This window comes from Aptenodytes patagonicus, chromosome 15, assembly GCF_965638725.1.
Source record: "Aptenodytes patagonicus chromosome 15, bAptPat1.pri.cur, whole genome shotgun sequence".
NCBI classification, from domain to species: domain Eukaryota; kingdom Metazoa; phylum Chordata; class Aves; order Sphenisciformes; family Spheniscidae; genus Aptenodytes; species Aptenodytes patagonicus.
This window is the reverse complement of record NC_134963.1, coordinates 371,119-390,341: the sequence shown is the minus strand read 5'-3', so window position 1 is coordinate 390,341 and position 19,223 is coordinate 371,119. Positions and strand designations below refer to the sequence as shown.

Here is a 19,223-nt window from a genome sequence, read left to right as displayed (position 1 = left end):
GCCAAGAAGGCCAATGGCATCCTGGCCTGTATCAGAAATAGTGTGGCCAGCAGGAGTAGGGAAGTGATCGTGCCCCTGTACTCGGCACTGGTGAGGCCGCACCTCGAACACTGTGTTCAGTTTTGGGCCCCTCACTACAAGAAGGATGTTGAGGTGCTGGAGCGTGTCCAGAGAAGGGCAATGAGGCTGGTGAGGGGTCTGGAGAACAAGTCTTATGAGGAGGGGCTGAGGGAACTGGGGTTGTTCAGCCTGGAGAAGAGGAGGCTGAGGGGAGACCTCATCGCTCTCTACAACTACCTGAAAGGAGGTTGTAGCGAGGTGGGGGTCGGTCTCTTCTCCCAAGTAACTAGCGATAGGACGAGAGGAAACGGCCTCAAGTTGCGCCAGGGGAGGTTTAGATTGGACGTGAGGAAAAATTTCTTTACTGAAAGAGTGGTGAAACATTGGAAGAGGCTGCCCAGGGAAGTGGTTGAGTCCCCATCCCTGGAGGTATTTAAAAGACGAGTAGATGAGGCACTTAGGGACATGGTTTAGTGGGTGGTGGTGTTGGGTCGACGGTTGGACTCGATGATCTTAGAGGTCTTTTCCAACCTCAATGATTGATTCTATGATTCTATGTACAGCTGTGCAGGGAAACTGCCCTCCGCTTCATAGGTTTTAATGTGGACAATCTCGCTGCAGCACATGGGGATTTATGGAAACTAAATACAAAACCCAAGTCCCACTGACTGTCATTTTGTCTCATGTCCCCATGGAACAAAGATTTCATGCTTTACCTCCCTTCTCTCTCCCTGCAGGAATCCAGGCAGCTCATCTAATATGAAGATTCACCTGAGAAAGGTACAAAACAGCCTGGGGAAAAGCCTTCATTTCACCAGCAGGTTCATTCACAGACAGCACGACAGAGCACATAAGGGGGCCATTGTTTCTGGAATAAAATCTCTATTTGAGCTCTCTTCTTTGGCCATGATCAATGGGAGGGAATTGAAGTCTCATCCTGGGAAAAAAAATTAGCTTGCTAACACTGTGTTGAAAGATTAGGTAATGGAGATGCAGAGCAAGTGTGGGCACCCGCACCATCTCTTGGTGAGCTTGAGAATGCCGGAGGTAAAAGCACCTGGTGGAAAAAGCTCCCCAAACACAGGCACAGCCCTTATCGTATCCCATGAGAGACAATCAAGTTAAGGGCTATGATTCATTCAGGAGATGTCAGTGTTTCACAGTACTTCAATCCAGACTTCAGCTCCCCACAGCTCCTGCCCAGTGCAGGGGCATTTAAAGTCCCTGGGTGCTTACATATTTGCCTGTTCAGCCTCTGCATTTTCTGTCCCACAGATGCACAGAACCAACCCCAATAACTTTGAGCTGCTTGGCACCTCCGTCCTACTTAGCCCTGGGGTATTCTCAGAGCACCTACCTCCCAGTGCCCTCCAGGCACTTTCCAACAGGCATGCCAGTGGAAACCCACTGCTCTCACCACTCAGTGATGATGGGCAAGTTTTTTCCCCCCACCTGCCAAGGGGTGGATTTCAGCCCTCCATAAACACCCCACAGAGAACCAACACTATTTCAATCACGGCCATAGCAACATGATGCCCACCTTCCCCCCCTCCCCCCCCCCCCCTTGGCTTCAGTTGGATGTTTTGGAACGCCAACAAGAAAAAGACTGTTTAAACTAGTAGTTATGGGTTCAAAAAGCAATGTCTGCTGCTTGGGCGGCTAAGTTTGGAGCATGATTATCAGTCTCTTTGGGCAGACACACATCACACTTGCCTTCATCCTCTCCCAAGGCCCACATCTCACGTTGATTTTACTAGTAAAAGCAAACAGGAGATTAAAAGCTATTTGCTGCCCTCTTCCGAGCAAACCCAAATTACATATCAGTATGGGTAACGGCTCTGCACGCAGTCTTTCATTCAATGAGCAGAGAGCTGTTTCCATGCAAAATGAATGACGCTGGTATGGCGTCAAACAGCTGTGACAGGGCAGGTTAGAAGTAATCACCAGCTATTACAGACGAGGACGGCAGATCAGTGCTATGCAGCCTAAACCATTAGGTATCCATAGAGGGCATTCCTGGCATTTTGGCTTCATAACTCTCAGGTTAATCCTCTTGTGTGGAAATATAAAGAAATACCTCCCAGCATATTCTGTTCTCAATAGTCACAAACATTTCAGAGCAGAAGCAGACCATGAGACATGTAAAGAAATAGGAAAAAAAAACTTGTAGATTTAAGAGGATGATTTGGGTTTGGTTTTTTTTACTAAAACCACTTAAATCTTTTATGTCCTCCAGCAGTGCTCTATCCTGTCCTCCCAGGGAACATATACCTTTACCTAGACATACAGCATGTACGCACATACTATCTTCAGAACAAACCTTAACACTGCAACCTGCTGCTTTCAAGGCATTTATCCAATCATTCATGGAAACCTGTTAAATTAGACTGTGTGCTCTCCATTAAAGCCTTCTAAAATCAAACTTATGAGCCCAAGGGAGCCTCAGTTTTCATATGCAAAAATACAAAAAAAGTAAAAGCCATTTCTAAACATTTCTAAAATAGTTCTTCTCCCATGTACCCTAGGACAGACAAGATGTCCCATGATGTGGAATCAACACTGCTTTTCTTGGAACTCTCTGGGATGCCCTGCATACTTCAATCCTGAAGGGAAATTAGGGGTTTGAAGAAGACCAGGTATCCTCATCTTAATGACCATGAAAAAATGTCTTTTTCAATTTGTAAGCAATGGAACAAATCCCAGATCAGGCTGCCACCAAGGCATCCATTGAACATTCTCACTTGGGCACACACACAGCATACAGCTGTGACTATGAGACTGGGATATGCCATGCTTCTGCAGGACTTTCCTCCATGTGATCTCCAATCACTGCTTAATCTCCAGCTATTGCATAGAATTGGCCTGTCTCAGTGACCAAGCCCTGCAGTGAGTGGTAACAAGTTGTTCTGTATGTATACAATTGCGATATTTTCATCCCACATATAACAGTGCAGAAACTATGAAAGTCTATTTAAAACAACAGGGATAGGTTCCCAGGTGTCACATGAACCCAGACAATCTGTAAACAAGCATCCACAGTAATCTTGAAGCAAAACATAACCACTATGACTGTAAGGTACAGGGACTGAAAAACTGGTTCTCTGTGGGATTTTGGGCTAAAATTCTCCAGGCTCCAAAATCTGCTTGCTTTGCTTTCAAGACTACTTTTACTCTGCAAAGCATGCAAGAGTCACAATGCAGATAACTGAAAAACAGGGCATTTGAAAGAAGGAAGAACCAGCGTGCCTTCCCTAATGTCATCTACCAACCATTTCGTCCTTCACTTCGGAAGCGCTGACCTGCTTTTTAGACACCTCTGATTTGGAGCTCTGCATCTTGGAGGCTGCAAACACACTTCAGTTTGGTTTCCCAGGATTTTTTTAACCGGTATCTTTCAGAGAAAGGAACTGCTTGGAAACACCCTGAACCTTTGACAATGCAGCAGCCTGTCCAGCAGGCCTGGCAGCCCAATCCTGCATGCCCAGGTGTTGGATCAGCCTTGATACTAGGAAGTGATTTGCAAAGCAGCTTAATAGCTTGCATTTATCTTTGCCATATTTCACCACTGCTTCCCCTTTGAAGCCACTGTGCAGCCTTGGATAGTCCCTCCCTTCAGAAAGCAAGCCAGTTCTCCCTTCCGCAGCAGCACAGCAGATCCTCCACAGGCCAGCAGAGCAAGAAAGCATCCGTGACGTGCAGCTTTCTGAGAGAAGCCAAGACATGCAAGCTCTAGATTTATGGATTAGACATGCTGCCATGGCATACAAATCACTCCACGCTCAGTGCAATTCATTATCACATTGCTATGGCTGGTCACATTCTTCACAGGTGCAAATGATGCCAAAAAGGCTTTTTACTTTTCATGTGCCAAGACTTAATGATGCAGAGTCAGGACCCCTCCTGCCTCCCTAGGGAAGTGAAACCAAAGTCAGCAGTTGTTCTGTCTTTGTGGGCACACCAAGTCCTGAAGGTTTTCCAGCACCCCATGGCAGTGCTGACAGGCAGGCAACTAAGCAGACACAGGGCTGGGATCGTGCCTGCTCCCAGTCCAGCCTCTCCCAGCAACTGAGCCCGTGCCTGTAGCACTGTCGGTACCCGCCCACACACACTATCAACATCCTCTAACCCAGGTAAATTCAGCTAAAAATCTGCAGGCAAAACCAGGGATTCATTGCCACACCAGCACACTTCACAATAGTATTGGGAAAGCAAGAGCCTTTTATGTCCCTTGCACATATCAGTAAAAGAAAGGGACTTCAACAGGCATAAACCAGCTAAAATAACAGTATAATTAACCTGAAGAAATGAGAAGGAAGGGGTGAAGGGAAGATAGTGGGTTGAGCTACTTTCTTACGCGTCTTGATTCTGGGAAAAGGACACTGGGGAGGAACAAGCCAGAAAACAGGTTTTCTATTCCTATAGAAAGTTTGTTCCTTGGGGCGGGGGAATAAAATACAACAGTACTTAAAAATCAGAGATTTGAAAGTGTCAGGGGGGCTCATGGACTATCAATTTGGGCATCTCCAGAGTAGGCTGCTCAGCAGACCTGTGTCCCACCCTTGGAGGCCCCAGTCACTGGTGATATTGCAGGGGATATTGCAGCCCCTAGCATGAGGTGCATTGGCTACAAAGTCCAGCAAGGTCCAATCTCCAGAAGGAAAAACAAATCTGAGCTGGAACTCAATTTCCTTGAGTGCTACACTGCAACATCCAGTCAGGCTAACGCCACAGATGTTTAGTGTTGGAGGGACATGGGGCAGAGAGAGGAAAGGGAGGAAAGAGGCCTCCGAAGGCAGAGCCATGTGTCACTTACCTCACGTCAGGCTGGCCCAGGTGCATGCAGCATGGTGAACATCCTCCTCAGCCTTTGACGCCATCCATGCTGCACATCAGCCCTCCCTCGGCACAGCAAGGGGGATTCATATTTCACAGGGGACCCCATCTTCCCGCCTCAGCCTCCATCTGCACAGCCTCCACCCAAGCACCAGGCGCTTATTCCACTGCAATACTTCATACATCCACCCCTGAGATGAGCTGACCCGAGGTGAAGCAACTTGAAGCAGAGAAGCCTCCTCTTCTCCTCAGGCAGCCCCCCTGAGTGCCCAGACCACCTCCTTCCTCCTCACAGATTTCCCTCAGCAGCCTCATCCTGAAGGTGTGGGCGGACTCCAGGTGAGGGCAGTCAGGGCCAATCAGGACCGTTAGGGAGCATTTGGCAGCTGTTAGCAACCATCAGAGCCAGTGCAAGACACCACCACCTCCCAGCCATCACCGTGCGAGGGGTTCTTCTCACAGCTGAGCTCCGTTTTTATGTGACGTGAAGGTCTTGGAGGAGAACTTGAACCCCCATGAACTGGGGTTGGGGACAGAGGGCACAGGGGCCATTCACCCACAGCCAGCAGCGCCATTGCCCTACAGGTGTGCTTGCACCAAGAAACACCCTTCCCTTTCCAGCCCGCATCATATAAAAATAAGCAGCAACTTAGGGGAATGAGAAGGAACTCCACATTTAGATTGGCCCAGTGTGGAAGCCAGTAGCTGTCAAAGTTTAACCCTATGGTGCACTCCTGGTAATGTCTCCACCTGCCTTCGGTATTTGTTCTGCTTGGCACGAAGTTTTAGTGTAAGGGAGCGTGACAAACTGCCAGGGAGCATGACAGAGTGCAAGATACTTAGTGTAGAATGGAAAAATAAGCCATTTACATCATCATGCATCATTATTTTATTTCAATTTTGCTTCATTCCAAAAATAATTAAGGGACATTGTAACCAGCAGTAGGCACATCAGTGGGTTTTGCAGTTTGAGTCTCTAAAGATGACCTGATCTCTTGTGCCAAGTGCCATACAAACACAGTCAGAAAGAACCTCTGGTCTCAATAACTCTTGGCTTCAGGGTGAATTTCTCATAAACATTCAGGGCCCCAGTCTGACTCCGTACATGTTGAAGTCAGTATTAAAACTATAAGTAGATTAAAAGGAATGAAGATAGGGTAAATGGGAAAGCTTCTCAACATTCCCTCCCTCCCTCCCCCAGAAGAACATTGGAAAAGATGCATCAAGCAAGAAGATGCCCCTTCTAAAAGGGAAGAATCCTTTCCCTTTTACTGATGGGAAACTGAGGCAGGAGAAGACTAAGTCACTTGTCCAAAGTTACTACGGCAATCGGTGGTAGCACCAAGGAAGCTGTACTTCTTCATTGTCCTAGTCCAGTACCTTAACTGTTCACTGTCCACCTCTGTCCTCACCTGACCCAACGCAATCAGAAGCATCGTGGAAAGTATGGCTGAAATACTCTAGCATAGGAGGGATCAAGCACCGTAGCCCCTATGAGCTTATGAGCAGTTTGAGTCAATTCTGGTTGCTGTAGTTTATGATTTCCTTAGTCTACCAAACCAGAACCACTCCCAGCTCAGCAAAGCAATCAAGGTCATGCTAAAGAGTTTAAAGCATTAAAAAACACAAGATCAGGTCTTTGGAAATACAGCAAGTGTCTGATCAGTTCAAGTCCTGCTTCGGACTGCAGTCAGGATCAGATGCTGCACTGAATTATCCCCTCTGGATATCATAAACCACATGACCTTGGCACAGCATCACCCAAGGGGGAGGAGGGTCTTCAGTCTTGTGATGTTAATCACTGTTGTAGGGGCTTCTTGAAGAAGATACCCAGGTGTCTACATGCTGGCGTAGATCTCGGGTGGTGCTCTGGGCTTCAGTGGTCATTCTCCGAAATTTCTGCAGGTAGACAATGATGAAGATAACCAAGATAGCCTGGAGGAAAAGGAGGATGAAGAGACAGAGCTGAGAGACGAGAGCCAGGCTGCAGTACCAGTACTGGCATGTGGAGATGATCTCGTCTTCTGTCAGATAGGCAATGATCCGGTCCTGCAGGTGAGCTGGGGAGGTGCATCTCACATCCCTGTATAAGGTCCGGTTCTGCTGCCACTGGAGCCAGGAGCGCAAGTAGAGGATGTCACAGTTGCATTCCCAAGGGTTGCCCTGCAGGTAGACTACCTGGAGGCTCTCTAGGTTGTCAAAGAGTCCATTGGGAATAGAGGTGAGCCTGTTGTAACCAAGGTGGATAATTTCAGCCGAAGGGCGGAAAGCAACTGGTAGTTTTGCTACCGTTAGGCCTTTTGACGTGCAGTCGATAATGTTGGTGGCACACTTGCATGGCACAGGGCATATGGGTATCACAAGTGGGAGGAAGCCAAGGAGGGAAAAGAAGATAATTCCACTGTTCATCTTCACCTGCAAACACTCCCCTGGTGAGACTAGATGAGGTGGAGACTAGGCAAGTAGACACCACACACTCTAGGACTGACACCACAGCCCAGGTCTTTTGTTCGTTTGCTCTGAGGATGAGTTTCTAAAGTTGGGTGAATTTGGCGTCCTTCACAGGAGATGCGAGAGCTCTGAAAAGAACAGAGTTAAAAGAGGTGTACAAATTCTTGGTCTCCCATTACAGGAGAGGGAATGTTCCTGGTCTTCCAACCCTGGATTTGAGGAGGGATATGAACAGATGGCTACTGGGAGGCTTAGCTGCAGCCACCAAATTCATTTTCACTAGTCCTCAGAAGTGTACAAGAGATGCTTGTATTTTCAGCATTACTGGAGGCGCATTACTTAGGGTAGCCAAGAAAATTTATGTCAAGGAATCAAAAATTCGAATATGAAACTGCTCATGCCATATCACAGCTCTGAATTATGTCTGTAAGCAAAGCTTTGTTCATGCAAACTGCAAGAGGAGATTCAGAAATAAATTTTACTGTTACCACAAGTGAAAAATAGCCTTTCCAGTTTTGAAAAGAAGTGATAAACAGTCCTTGGCCAGCAGAGAGGGTGCTGACCACCGAAGGTGGAGGTCAGTGGAGTCTTCCCTGCTAGACATTGCTCCAGCAGGTGAATATCTCCTTCTGGAGCTCTGACTGTGGTGGGAGACGTGGGTCAATAAGCCGTCTTTATATTGCAGTCTCGTGCCACTGCTGAACACATGAGCTGCTATAACTTCTTTAGGAGAACAACTACACATACCTGCAATAAGGCAGTGCTTTTCTGTGCAATCCATCAACCAAATGGAAAAAAAAAAAAAGAACAGAAGGTAGCTTTGTTCACTTACCACAGTAGTTCAATCCTTGCTTTCTTGATGGCTTTACAACACAAGAGGAAGGTCTTAAGGCAGTCCAGCCAGTGCAAGAGTGTTTGCAGCTGCATAGCTGAGCTCATGGTTAATCCCCTTGCAGCTGGCTGGCAAGATAAGGGTCAGGCTCATCCCAGGGACACCTCCCACATGAGGCCTTCCTGCAAGTTTGCTGCATGTCACCGGAAGCTGAGGCTTCATTGAGCAAGTCTTCCAAGAAATGGGAGCTGACACTCCTCGCAAGAACACATTTGCTGGGAGAGATGCTGCCAGTACTGATAACTGTGATTCTGGGCCCACATGCTCAGTCTAACAGAAACATTGCAAAGTCTCAATTGCAAAGTAGTAACCCAAAATACATTTCAACCTGGAAGGTGACGTTACTGGTTTGTACCATACTCCCTGAGCACTGTGGCCTTTGGTTTCCCATCTCATCAGGAAGACTATATTTGGCAGAGCGGTGAGACCTAGCACTTTGCAGCGTGCTGACCCTGAGGTTTCCCTTGAAGCAGTGACACAAATCTATTCCTAATTAGCAGTGGAAGATCTGCTGAAAGAAATGGACTTCCAGTGACCACACTGGTGTCAATAGTTGAGCCAACGAGAAAGATCCTCCAGGAACTTGCATCCTCTCATGATTGTTATATGGGTAAAATATAACTTTTGGCATTTCACTGTCTACATAAAAATAAACTAGTTAGATTCACAGGAAGGACAACAGACTGGGAAAGATAGTGCTCCAAGGAACTGCTCTTTTGATAGCCAAGTGAGTTAGCAGCTCTCGACAAATGCAGCTTGCAGTTACCAAGAAAGACATCCTTTATTCAGAAGTTGCATTACACAAATACTTGAACAGGTAAGTCCAAGGGTCAAAACTACCTTTAGGTAGAATCTTGTCTTCTCAAGGCCATCGCACCTTCACAGACATTTTTCTGCCATCAGCCTGACTCTAGGGATTGGCTATGCTCCTTAGGATAAGGCCGGCCACCAGAATTACATTGCAAAACTGCTGCCCCATTGGGCCCAACTCTATTATCTTGTACTGTGCACATTGTACAGAGCAGAAATGATGAACGCCCTGAATGCGCTGATATTAAAGAGAATTTAGGGTGTAAACAACAGCAGAATTTGGCCCTAACCAAGGGAAAATCTCTGATGCTCTAAAAAAAAAAATAATTAAGCTTTAAATTTCTAGTAAGTTGGAGCAGATCATTCCAGTTGTTTCACTGTGGCAGACAGGCAGAGGGGGAAAGAGATCTTAGGCTAACAAACGAACCCAGTTTTTCCTGCAGGGCCTGCTTTCCACTTGGGAGCAGCTTGACTACCACAGGGTAAGTTTGCTCAGCAACAGCCTCATCTCATGCATTTGGAGCTATGTTTATTCACAGGCAGGTGTTCAGGCCAGGTGTGGCATGGAACTGATCTAGAGCCAGACCCATCCTGGCTCTGCATGCAGCACAGACTCAGCAATGATCCTTTGGCTACTTACAAAATGGATTTCCTGGGACTGAATCCTGCCCAGCTGCCCATGGCTAATTTAGACACCACTCCTAGGGAAGCTTAAAGATAGAAGAACTTCAGGATCATCTTGTCTAGCTTCTGACATAAACACAGGCCAGAAATCCCATGCAGGAAGCCCTGCCTGGAGCCTGCTCTGACAGAACTGGATAAAAGGAGAAACACCATCAGTTTTGCTCTCTCCTGCCCATAATGTATCACCAATGCTGCTCAAGGGGACTGAAAATTAAACAGAAAGAGGTTGGGGTTTTTTAATGTATTTATTTCACTGATCAATTCAGGTAGTAAACATTATTATTAATAATAATAATAATAACAATAATCATTTAATAAAATGGATATGTTTTAAAAGGTTTCATTTTTCTTTGTTCACAATGACAAAATGTTCAAACAGAAATTTACAAAAAAATACATATTATAATAACCCAACAGATGGACAGGAAACAAAGAGCCTAGGAATGGAACAGGAGGTGAGGAAGTCACATGGCAGGAGCAAGCCAGCATTAAAGCACAGCGTGGTTTGTGAGGAGGAGCAGGGAACGCCATTGCAGAGCACGAAGAGTGGGACCCCCTCCTTCTCTGGGGGGAGGCATGCAGGGAGGCAGCAAGGACTGCACAGGCAGGACCAGCACAGCAGTGGCACATAAGGAGTTCATGCCACAGCTCCCTCCCCAGTCAGGCACAAGGTCCAAGATGTTGTACCGACAGCCCCAGCTGCAGCCTGGGACAGCTCTGCGGAGTGGGACACCACCCCTGCAGTGGCTCACTCAGCAAGGCAAAGCTTGGCAGAGGCACAGGAATGTGCCTGAGGGTGCAGGGGTCGCATAGAAGGCTGTGGAGGGTTGCGTGATGGGAGGTGTTAAATTACTTTCCTATCCATGCTTCTCACTGCCAGAGCCAAATGGCCAAGCTACATTTGTTCAGGAGTCTCTTCTCCACTTACTGCGCAGCTCAATGCAGCAGTACAAAACACTCCTTTAATAAACGGATGCCACCTTCCAGGCCAGAGTCTGAATCCCTGGTGCCCCCCAAAGTCAGTCTCTAATCCCTTTCCAGGCAGCCCCTAAACTCTAGTGCTCTGGGCAGGGAACCTCCTACACGGGGACGTGATTTCAGCGGTACCACCGTCCCTCTGTAGAAGCCATCTCTGGTGCCTCACTCCTGTGCTTTTTTTTTTTTTTTTCTTAAGTGCAACTTGAACCATCTTCGCCAGCTGGCAGCCAAAGGCTTCAGCTCTCTGTAAAGGACAGACTTGTGACTATCGACTTCATGTAGGAGTCATGTGCACTGAGCTGATGGAGACTTCCTCACCCAGAGGGACAGGGGCAGATTCACCCTCAGCAATCCTGCCTGCCTGTGACCAGAGTACCCTGTGCTCTCACCAGCACACAGCACTTCTGCCCACATGCCAGGATAAAAGCTGTCAGCTCCTCTACATCCATGCTAAAGGGTAAAGGTCTCCATTATCTTCTAGGAATGAATCTGTTTGAAAGAGGAACACCTCCAGCTGGACAGGGCTCATTTGCAACAGAGCATCCTCCTCACAGACAAGACTAGTGTAAGAAAAGAGGGGACAGGTACTGCAAGGTGTTTCCTGTTATGCTAGCACAGATAAAGCTGAGAACTCAGCAGCCCTCCTGCTTCGGACAGCAGCAAACCAGCTCCAGAAAACCTGGAGGAAGCTCCTGTTTCAGGCTACTCCACTGCTCAGATAAGCACATCGCACAAAGAAAGGTTGTATTTCCTCCTTAAGCACCTTGGTCCTGCCTGTTATTGAAGACAAGCTGAACCCTTCCCTGCTCCTAGGCTGACACTGCCACTGTCACTTACGAGCCCAATACAGGGGAGAATGAAAGAAAAAAACCCCACCATTGTTGGACACTGCTCTTGTCCAGCTTGCACATTTCTGCCAAGGGGCTTCCACCCTCACTTTGTCCTTCCACACTGTGCCAGGGTCTCTCCCCTGCCCCTGCAGCTCATGTACTGGCTAAACTGAGGCTCTGTACAGTGAGTAACTGGAACCAGCCAACCTACTCACCACCTGGAAAAGCCCTGATCAGGACTGTAAAGCCTCACGGGGGGAATCAGACAAATGCAGCGCCTAATAACAGAATTTAGGGCCTGGCTATTCCTGGCCAACACTGTGCTTCCTATTCAGGGAGATCTACTGGGGAGAGCCAGAGATGGAGGAGCAGATACAAAGGGGGAAAGGGGACAGAGGAATCGGGCCTGGAGCCAGAGGAGCAGAAGGGCCCAGCCCATGGCAGCACTCGCTGGAGTCAGAGGGGAGAGCCAAGTGTCTCTCCCTCCAACAGCCCTGATTCCCTGTGAACGCGGCAGTGTTGCTGGTGAGGCCTGCCCTGTTTGGTATATCACACTCCGGGGCTCTGCTCTGGCTGGACTGAAGTTAAAAATACTGCAGGAAGCAAGAACAGGACAGAAGCTGCTGCCCAAAGAGTGCTCTTATCTTTGCCCAGCAGATCCACCAGCCTTTCCAGCACTGAGACAGGAAGAGCCTTGGACCAGGGAGGGGGAGAAGGGCCAAGTCCCAGGGGAAAGGCAGGGGAGCAAGTGCCAAGTCTGCTGGGCTGTGCTCAGCCCCATGCAGTGACACTCCTGCACCTGCCATGTTGACCCAACACCTGCCTGGACAGGCAGCTTGCAGATCTCCGGTTCAAGCCTACAAAAACTGCCCCTTTCCCTAGGAGAAGCTCAGAGCCAGCAATGTGCTTGTGGGACTGCAAAGCCTGGGGGTAGGGCACAGCTCTGTATTTGGGGTTGGATTTCAGCCCTGGGGTTTCTACCCCCTCCAAAGCAGTCCTGGCCAAGCACTCTGCTGCCATGGTGCTTTTCAGAGCAGACACTGGAGACACACTGCAGCTGGATGACCAGAGCTAAACCATGAGATACCCTCACCCAGCTACTGCAGGGCCCTGGGGTTCCTCTACCAACACCTCCAGCCTGCTGTGGGAGGAAATCATGGCTGGGAAGGTACTCACTCCCTTCATCTCATCCTTGCAGGCAACAGTCAACAAATCCTCTCTGCCAGAAAGACATAACTGAGAGCAGTAGAAGCCATTTTCTTCTAACTGACCTTGAGAGACTCGGTCCCTTGCTGCTCAGTGCAAAGATACTGGAGTTTCTTGATAGGAAAAACAAAACTAACCAACTAAACAAAAAAAAAAAATCAGAAAAACCCGGGCAGGAAATCAGGCAACCATCAGGACCCCTGAGCAGGTCAGTGCACAGAGAAACCCCCAGCCCCAGCTCTCTGGGCCACAGCCAACCCCAGGCTGAGGAGCCCGAGCAACGCAGGTCAAACTCACAGGAGGGTAAGGCTGCCTTTACAATGCTTGTGCTGGCCCCAGACAAGGGGAACAGGGAGGGGGGCACAGCACCTCAGTTGGGAGTAAACATTTACGTGCATTGACAGATAGTCTTCAAGTTCGTACACCAGAGAAACCAGGACTTTAAATACCAGAGCATTCCCAAACAAGAGATTAGTACATGGGAAAGGGAGATCTTTTTCTTTTCTTTTTCTTTTTTAGGATGCCTTAGAGACTTCCCAGGCTATTGTCTTTAAAAGAAAAAAAAGAAAAAAGAAAAGAAAAGAAAAGAAAAGAAAGAATAATTATTAAAAAAAGAAATACACATCAGTAAACTGTTAAGTGAACAGCCTCCTCCACACTCCAGCTGACTGCAAAGCCAGCATTGCCGCTAATAAATTAGAGGGTGCGGGTGCAGCTCTTGCCCATAAGTCTCTATACAATGGGAAACCTTTTCTTAATGTCCACAGCTCTTGCCAGGCCTCAGATGGTCACTGGGGGATTCCCTCTGCCCTCCGAGTACCTGCCTCTCACTGATCCTGCATCTGCTGCTGCATCTTCTGCAGCATCTCTTGCATCCGCCGTAACTGCACAAGAGAAGAGAGAGTCAAAAAAGGGATCTGTTGTGGCTGGGAGCTGGTGATCTGCACTGGGGGCTGGTGATCTGCACTGGGGGCAGTCTCTTGGAGCTGACAAAGGGATCCCTCAGGGAGTATTAAATCCTGCCTGAGCACAGAGGCATCTGTGTATGGGGTGGAATGGAGCCATGTTTCCCTGACAGAGAAAGCCGCAGCTTTCACACCCTGTCCTCCACACCAGGAACCCATGACAGTGGGAGGCAGGAGTGGGAAGCCCAAGGACAGCCTCTATGGGGCAATCCTGGAGAAACTCCTCAGATTCCAGCTCCAACACCAAGAAGGCCCAGGCAGAAATGGGTCTCACCTCCTCATCCTTCATTTTGATCAGCTTCTCTGTCTCAGTGTCTGGTGTTGGGAGAGGCAGAATAGGAATCGGGCTTTCTATCCTGTTGTCCTGAGTCAGCTTGCTAGAGAGGTGGAGAGAGGGAAGAAACACAGTCAGTTGTGGTTCAGGCTGGCTGGCTTTGCTGTCACCACATGATGGCAGTCACTCACGATGGCAGACCTGCCAGCAACGCAGCAACATGCACCCAGCCAGGTGGAGCAGCTGTGGGGCGATCTAGCCCAGAGGTGTGGGATGCACTCGGATGCAGAATGAGACCAAAGTCTATAAAAGTTTTCAAAATGAAAGCTTGTGGGTAGCTAACAGAGAATATCCAAACCAGGCTTACACTGACAGCAAACACAGAAAGGGCTGATGTTTCTGACCACCTTTTGTAACTGCATTGGCAAGCTTAGCAGAGACATTTACAGCCAATTTTTCTGGTCTCCTTTGGCTCATCTGTTTATGTGCCTACACATATACACAGCATCAACACAAACTATCAGCATCCCTAAGGCACCACATGCTCACCATGGTCCTTTTTTCTCCAGGAAGATAAAACCAGGGGAGCAGTTTAATCACTGCAAGTCTGATAACAAAGCCTGCCCTCATATTCAGGAGGTGGGAGACGTGAGACACAACAGGCACAGCACAGCAGCATTGCAATGAGGGCTGGGGGTGCACACAAGTGCAGGCAGGAGCAGAGGAAGGAGGTGACTTTTTTCCAAAAGTCAGAGGAGCTCTCCGTAGGTGAGGAGGGGGTGGCAGTGGCCAAAGAAGCCTGGGCTGAAACTGTGAATTCAAGATGCCACTTGCAGGCGTTCACCACTTGGAGTCACCGTTGGCTCATTATTGAGTCAATTCCAGCCCTGGAGTTTGGGATCTCTTCCCAAAACGTCTCTCTAGAGAAGGACCCTTATCCCACTGCTAGAAATGGCCACGCTCCGGTTTTAGGAGACTTGTTCACTGGCAAGGAGCTAGCCATGGCATGAGCAACGGTACCAAACTTAAGCTTTTCTTAAGCTGAGCAATTGCTTTTTCATTGTGCTCTTCTTTTAATAGATACATAGCCTACATAAATAGCAGCTCTGACACTTCTCACAGATCTCTAGCGTTTAACATAGTCATTCTGGGACTCTGTATTCTCACTGTTGAAAAAGACAGGCTCGTCTGCTATGCAAAAGTACTGAGATACACTGTGTGTGAACAAAATGTGCCAACCTGCACGTTTGCACACAGGCAGCACTGTTCCTTGGTGAAGCACAGCCATTTCTGCTCTGCAACGTGGCAGCACAGAGCTACCCGGCCAGTTCAGGCAGGAAGTGAAGGGGATGGTTTACAACAGATGAGCCAAGACCTACTTAAACCTAAAATTTGCCACCAGTATTTCAGTCATGGAAGGGAGAAGGAAAAAAGTAGTTTCAAATGAGAAGCCTGTGAGTGGTCTCTCTTCTATTTTCTGATCGTTGTGACTAAAACCACAGAGAATCAAATGCAATGGGAAGACAATGCAGAGAAATCTTTGGAGATGTGTTAAGAGTCTTGCTAATTGCCTGGGCTCTGTTGTCTGAGAAACAGCAGCATCCCAAGGATCATGCTGTCATTTCAACAGAACTACAGACTGCAGAATGCCTTCCTCTTTGGCAAGGCACACAGCTATCACCCACCAGAGAGATGGTTTATCCCCATTTCATTAGACTGGATGTATTTCACCCAGTGCTAAGAACAGCTCTTCAAGAGTCTCCAGGCCTACTTCCCAAGATCTGCGTGGGGAATCCTCAGACAGGAACATGAATTCTCAGAATTATCTCCACCATGGGTTCAGGCTGTGGGGGACACACTTGGATTTGCTATTCTACTTCCCAGTGCCATTCCCCAGGCTGCAGCCCAGCATGTCCCTGGCAGATCCACAGCCTCCTGACCAACGAGCCATTCTGAGAGCAACCCCAGCTCTGCAGACCATGAAACACCCCTGCCACCTCCAGCTGAAGCGCTGCGGACCCACCTGGTCATTTGCTGGATGCACTGAGCTCGGTAGTTCTCATAGTGGACATCACAAGTGACGTCCTTCAGGTCGTGCATGTGTGTCCGGATCAGCATGTTCCGCAGCTTCACAAAGTCGCAGTGTGCCTGGTTTTCCACTGCAGAAGCAACAACAGGACAGTGCTTGGATGTCACACCTCACCAGCCCTCTCCAGGGAGCCCCTTCCCACCTCCCAGCACCCAGGCTGGACTAAAACTCCCCCCAGGGCCCCTTCCCCATCCTCCCCCGACTCTTCCCCATCAGTGCCTGGGGCTCTCCTCCTGGCCCTGGCGCAGGCCTCGATGATGCTCTGTGCTTCTCAACACCAAGGCCAGGCTGCTGAGGTCACTGTGTTCCCAGGACTTTTTCTGGGTAAGAGGATTAATTAAGCACATACAGCAGAGCCCTGAAAGAGGATGCTGCTCCCAGGAACACGGGATGTCATTGTTATAACCACAGTGAGCGCAGCCAGTGCTGGAGGCAAACTGATCATCTCAGAATTTAGCACTGATCGAAAGGCCCCTGTAGGCAAAATCAGCTCTTGAGGGGCAAAGCCACGAGCAGGCAATGGTCTGGAGAACTGAAAGAGCTGCTGTTACCACGGGGAGCCAGGCTCCAGGCAGCACTGCGGGACTCTGCAGGGAAGTGTTGTGATCAGTAGCTGTGTGCCTGCTATGGTGATCCCCATTTACCTCTCTGCAGGGCCGGGGGAAGCCGGCTATGTCAAGCCCAGGGTTTCACAAAGTTGATGCCACTGCCACATGCCAGCACCCTGACAGGCACAGCCCCCTCTGGAGCCAGTCAGAGAGCAGAGCCAGCAGCTGGGCAGCCCAAGCAGCCGGCACCAGCCCACGAGTGCACACACAAGCTTTTGGGATCTAATTTAGCTGCAAGACCTTAAAGCAATGCACCAGCATGGGGGAGGCAGCAGCAGCAGCAAAAGCCATTCCAGGGTTATTCTGCCTACAGGCGTTATGAAATTTCTCCCTTTAGAAAGAAAGAAAGTAAGAGACAAACACATTGTGCATCAGCACAGCCTCCAGCCCAGCAACTCCAGCACATACAGGAGTGGCAGCAGAGGAGGAAGTGCAGGAGGGTTTATGATTCAATTTGGCTGAGGGCTATGGCTTCTCCCCAGAAACTAAACTGGCAATGCCCAGCCTCCCCCCTTAATAAGAAGCCATATCCTAGTGCATTAAAGCCCAGGCATTCTTCCATTCTCACTGGAGCCTCTCTTCTTCAGTCTGTCATGGCTTCAGAGGCAGGGTGATTGCTACACCCCCAATAACAGACCTCCTGAGCTGGTCCCAGTTCCTCTGTCTCTACCCTACCTTGTCCCCTGCCATGTGCCAAAGGTGGCACAGTCAGTCACGGCTGTGCAGAGGTGAGCTCTCCCCTGCCGTTCCTGTTGCAAGTGCCTGCCTGTCCTTCCTCCATCCCTGCCTGCCCCTCACTCAGTGCTGGCTCCCAGGCACCACGCTTACCTTCCACAATGCCCCAAGGGTAGAGCCGTCCGCGGACTCGCTGGCCTTTCGCCTCCACCACAGTGTTACTGCCGATGACAGCAAAGGGAGCGCTCTCCTGGAATGAGAGGCATTGCTGAGCCCAGCTCAGCCTGGGGCTGCCCACAGATCCCTCCTCCAAGGGCCAAGCTCAGGCAGAGCAGAACAGGAGGAGGAAGGTGCTGGTAGGAGAGGCACAGGGACATCCACATGTGCCACAGCACAGGATACCACAACCCAGTTGCAGAGAAAAGCCTAAGGCACTGGGATCTGCAGGCAGCCTAATTCCCAGCCTGAACTTCTCAGCTGTCCTGAGGGAAGCTGTGTCTCTGCAGGTGCCTGCACCCCTTCTTTGAGGGGAAACTCTACAAGGAAGCCAGAGCAGAGAGGCTGGGACACCAAGCAAGTGGGACAACGCAGGCTAAGAGCTTGTCCAGGCAGGGATGTACAGGCTGGGCTCCTCTCTGCTCAGAAGGGAGTCAAAGCCCATTGCACAGCCTGCACAGGAGAAACAAGGCCATACTGCACGCACACACAGGGCTGGCTCAGCTTGGGAGAGGGTCAGGCCTGGGCTGCTGGGGCCTCCAGGCAGGCCTGTATGATCATGTTGTCTCCCTCCCATGCAACTAATATGTCACAGTGGTGCCTCATCACTCACAAATTGCTCCTGCTTGCTGATGGCATCACTCAGAAATAGGTGCTTATAAATGCTATACAACCCAGCCTTCATCTTAAACATACAGTCTGGGGTAGACCAAGGAAAGACTGACACTGCCTGGTGGGAAAGCAGAATTGCCATGTCTTCATGCCACACTTGACTTCATGGCACCAGCAAGGACATCAGCACCTTCTCCAGGCCATCTACCATGTAAGCCAACGTAGGCTGTCCCCTGGGTATCAGTAGCACGGGCCTTTGGCACACATAGGGCAGCTCTGGCTCCTTCTGGAGCAACCAACATACCCACAAGCCTGACTTCCCAGTCCCCTGCTAAGCAGGTTGCTTACCTTCAGCTCTCTGTCTTGCTGCTTGAAATCCTCATCTTCATCAGAGTCACACTCAGGAAACTGGTACACTTTAATGCCAAATTTGTCAATCTCTTCCCGGATCTGTGTCCATGAAAGACAAAAACAAAAGGATGCAACACTGAACAATACAGAAATGCTGGGTTTATTCCTTGTTTGTGCTACCATGGGTTTGCTATAGCCTACAGATGGCGAAAGGATTTGATGTTTCTTCTAGAGCTGGCGTCTCTGCAGACACCACTTCCCTCCTCTCAGCAGAGCACTGCTACAATTGGATTTGCAGGTACTGTGTGTGTATATATACACACACACACTAGCTATCTATCTATCTATCCATCCATCTATCCATCCATCCATCTATCTATCTCCCCTCCTTCCTCAGCCCATCCCTGCCGCCACATCAGGTATACCCCTGTAGAGAAAGAGCATCTCACCCTCTCTTTTAGCTTCCGGATCTCGGAGGGGATCAGGCAGTCAGCTTTGGCAATCAGGGGCACAATGTTGACCTTCTCATGCAGAGCCTTCATGAACTCAACATCCACAGGCCTCAGCCTGCAGCAGGGACAAGGAGGGACATGGTTAGCAAGGACACACTGGGCAGCTCCCCCTCCAGCCTCTCCCACCCACCCAGCACGAAGGGGAAAGGACAGCACTGGGACAGCCCTCAGCTAGGG

At 49.3% G+C, this 19,223-nt stretch overlaps 2 protein-coding genes across 5 annotated transcripts in view; both read right to left on the bottom strand.

Annotated features, from left to right (window-relative positions):
• Positions 1 to 5,767: 5,767 nt before the first annotated feature.
• GP1BB (glycoprotein Ib platelet subunit beta) lies at positions 5,768 to 9,925 on the bottom strand. Its single transcript, XM_076352739.1, has 2 exons — positions 8,177 to 9,925; positions 5,768 to 7,472 (listed from the first exon to the last, which is right to left on the bottom strand). The coding sequence occupies exon 2, from the start codon at positions 7,300 to 7,302 to the stop codon at positions 6,688 to 6,690; it is 615 nt and encodes a 204-aa protein (XP_076208854.1). The 5' UTR covers positions 7,303 to 7,472; positions 8,177 to 9,925; the 3' UTR covers positions 5,768 to 6,687.
• Positions 9,926 to 9,956: 31 nt separating this feature from the next.
• SEPTIN5 (septin 5) overlaps positions 9,957 to 19,223 on the bottom strand; it is a 47,925-nt gene continuing 38,658 nt past the window's right edge. For all 4 annotated transcript variants that reach the window (XM_076352733.1, XM_076352732.1, XM_076352734.1 and 1 more), the window contains 6 exons: positions 18,984 to 19,101; positions 18,532 to 18,633; positions 17,509 to 17,605; positions 16,007 to 16,142; positions 13,984 to 14,086; positions 9,957 to 13,628 (listed from right to left, as the gene is read on the bottom strand). In XM_076352733.1, the coding sequence (XP_076208848.1) occupies positions 13,572 to 13,628; positions 13,984 to 14,086; positions 16,007 to 16,142; positions 17,509 to 17,605; positions 18,532 to 18,633; positions 18,984 to 19,101 (613 nt within the window). In that variant the 3' untranslated portion in view covers positions 9,957 to 13,571. The remainder of the gene's footprint in view (positions 13,629 to 13,983; positions 14,087 to 16,006; positions 16,143 to 17,508; positions 17,606 to 18,531; positions 18,634 to 18,983; positions 19,102 to 19,223) is intronic.

Excerpts from the sequence above, each read along its gene's own strand:
- GP1BB (XM_076352739.1), bottom strand. The coding sequence starts at position 7,302 with ATGAACAGTGGAATTATCTTCTTTTCCCTCCTTGGCTTCCTCCCACTT.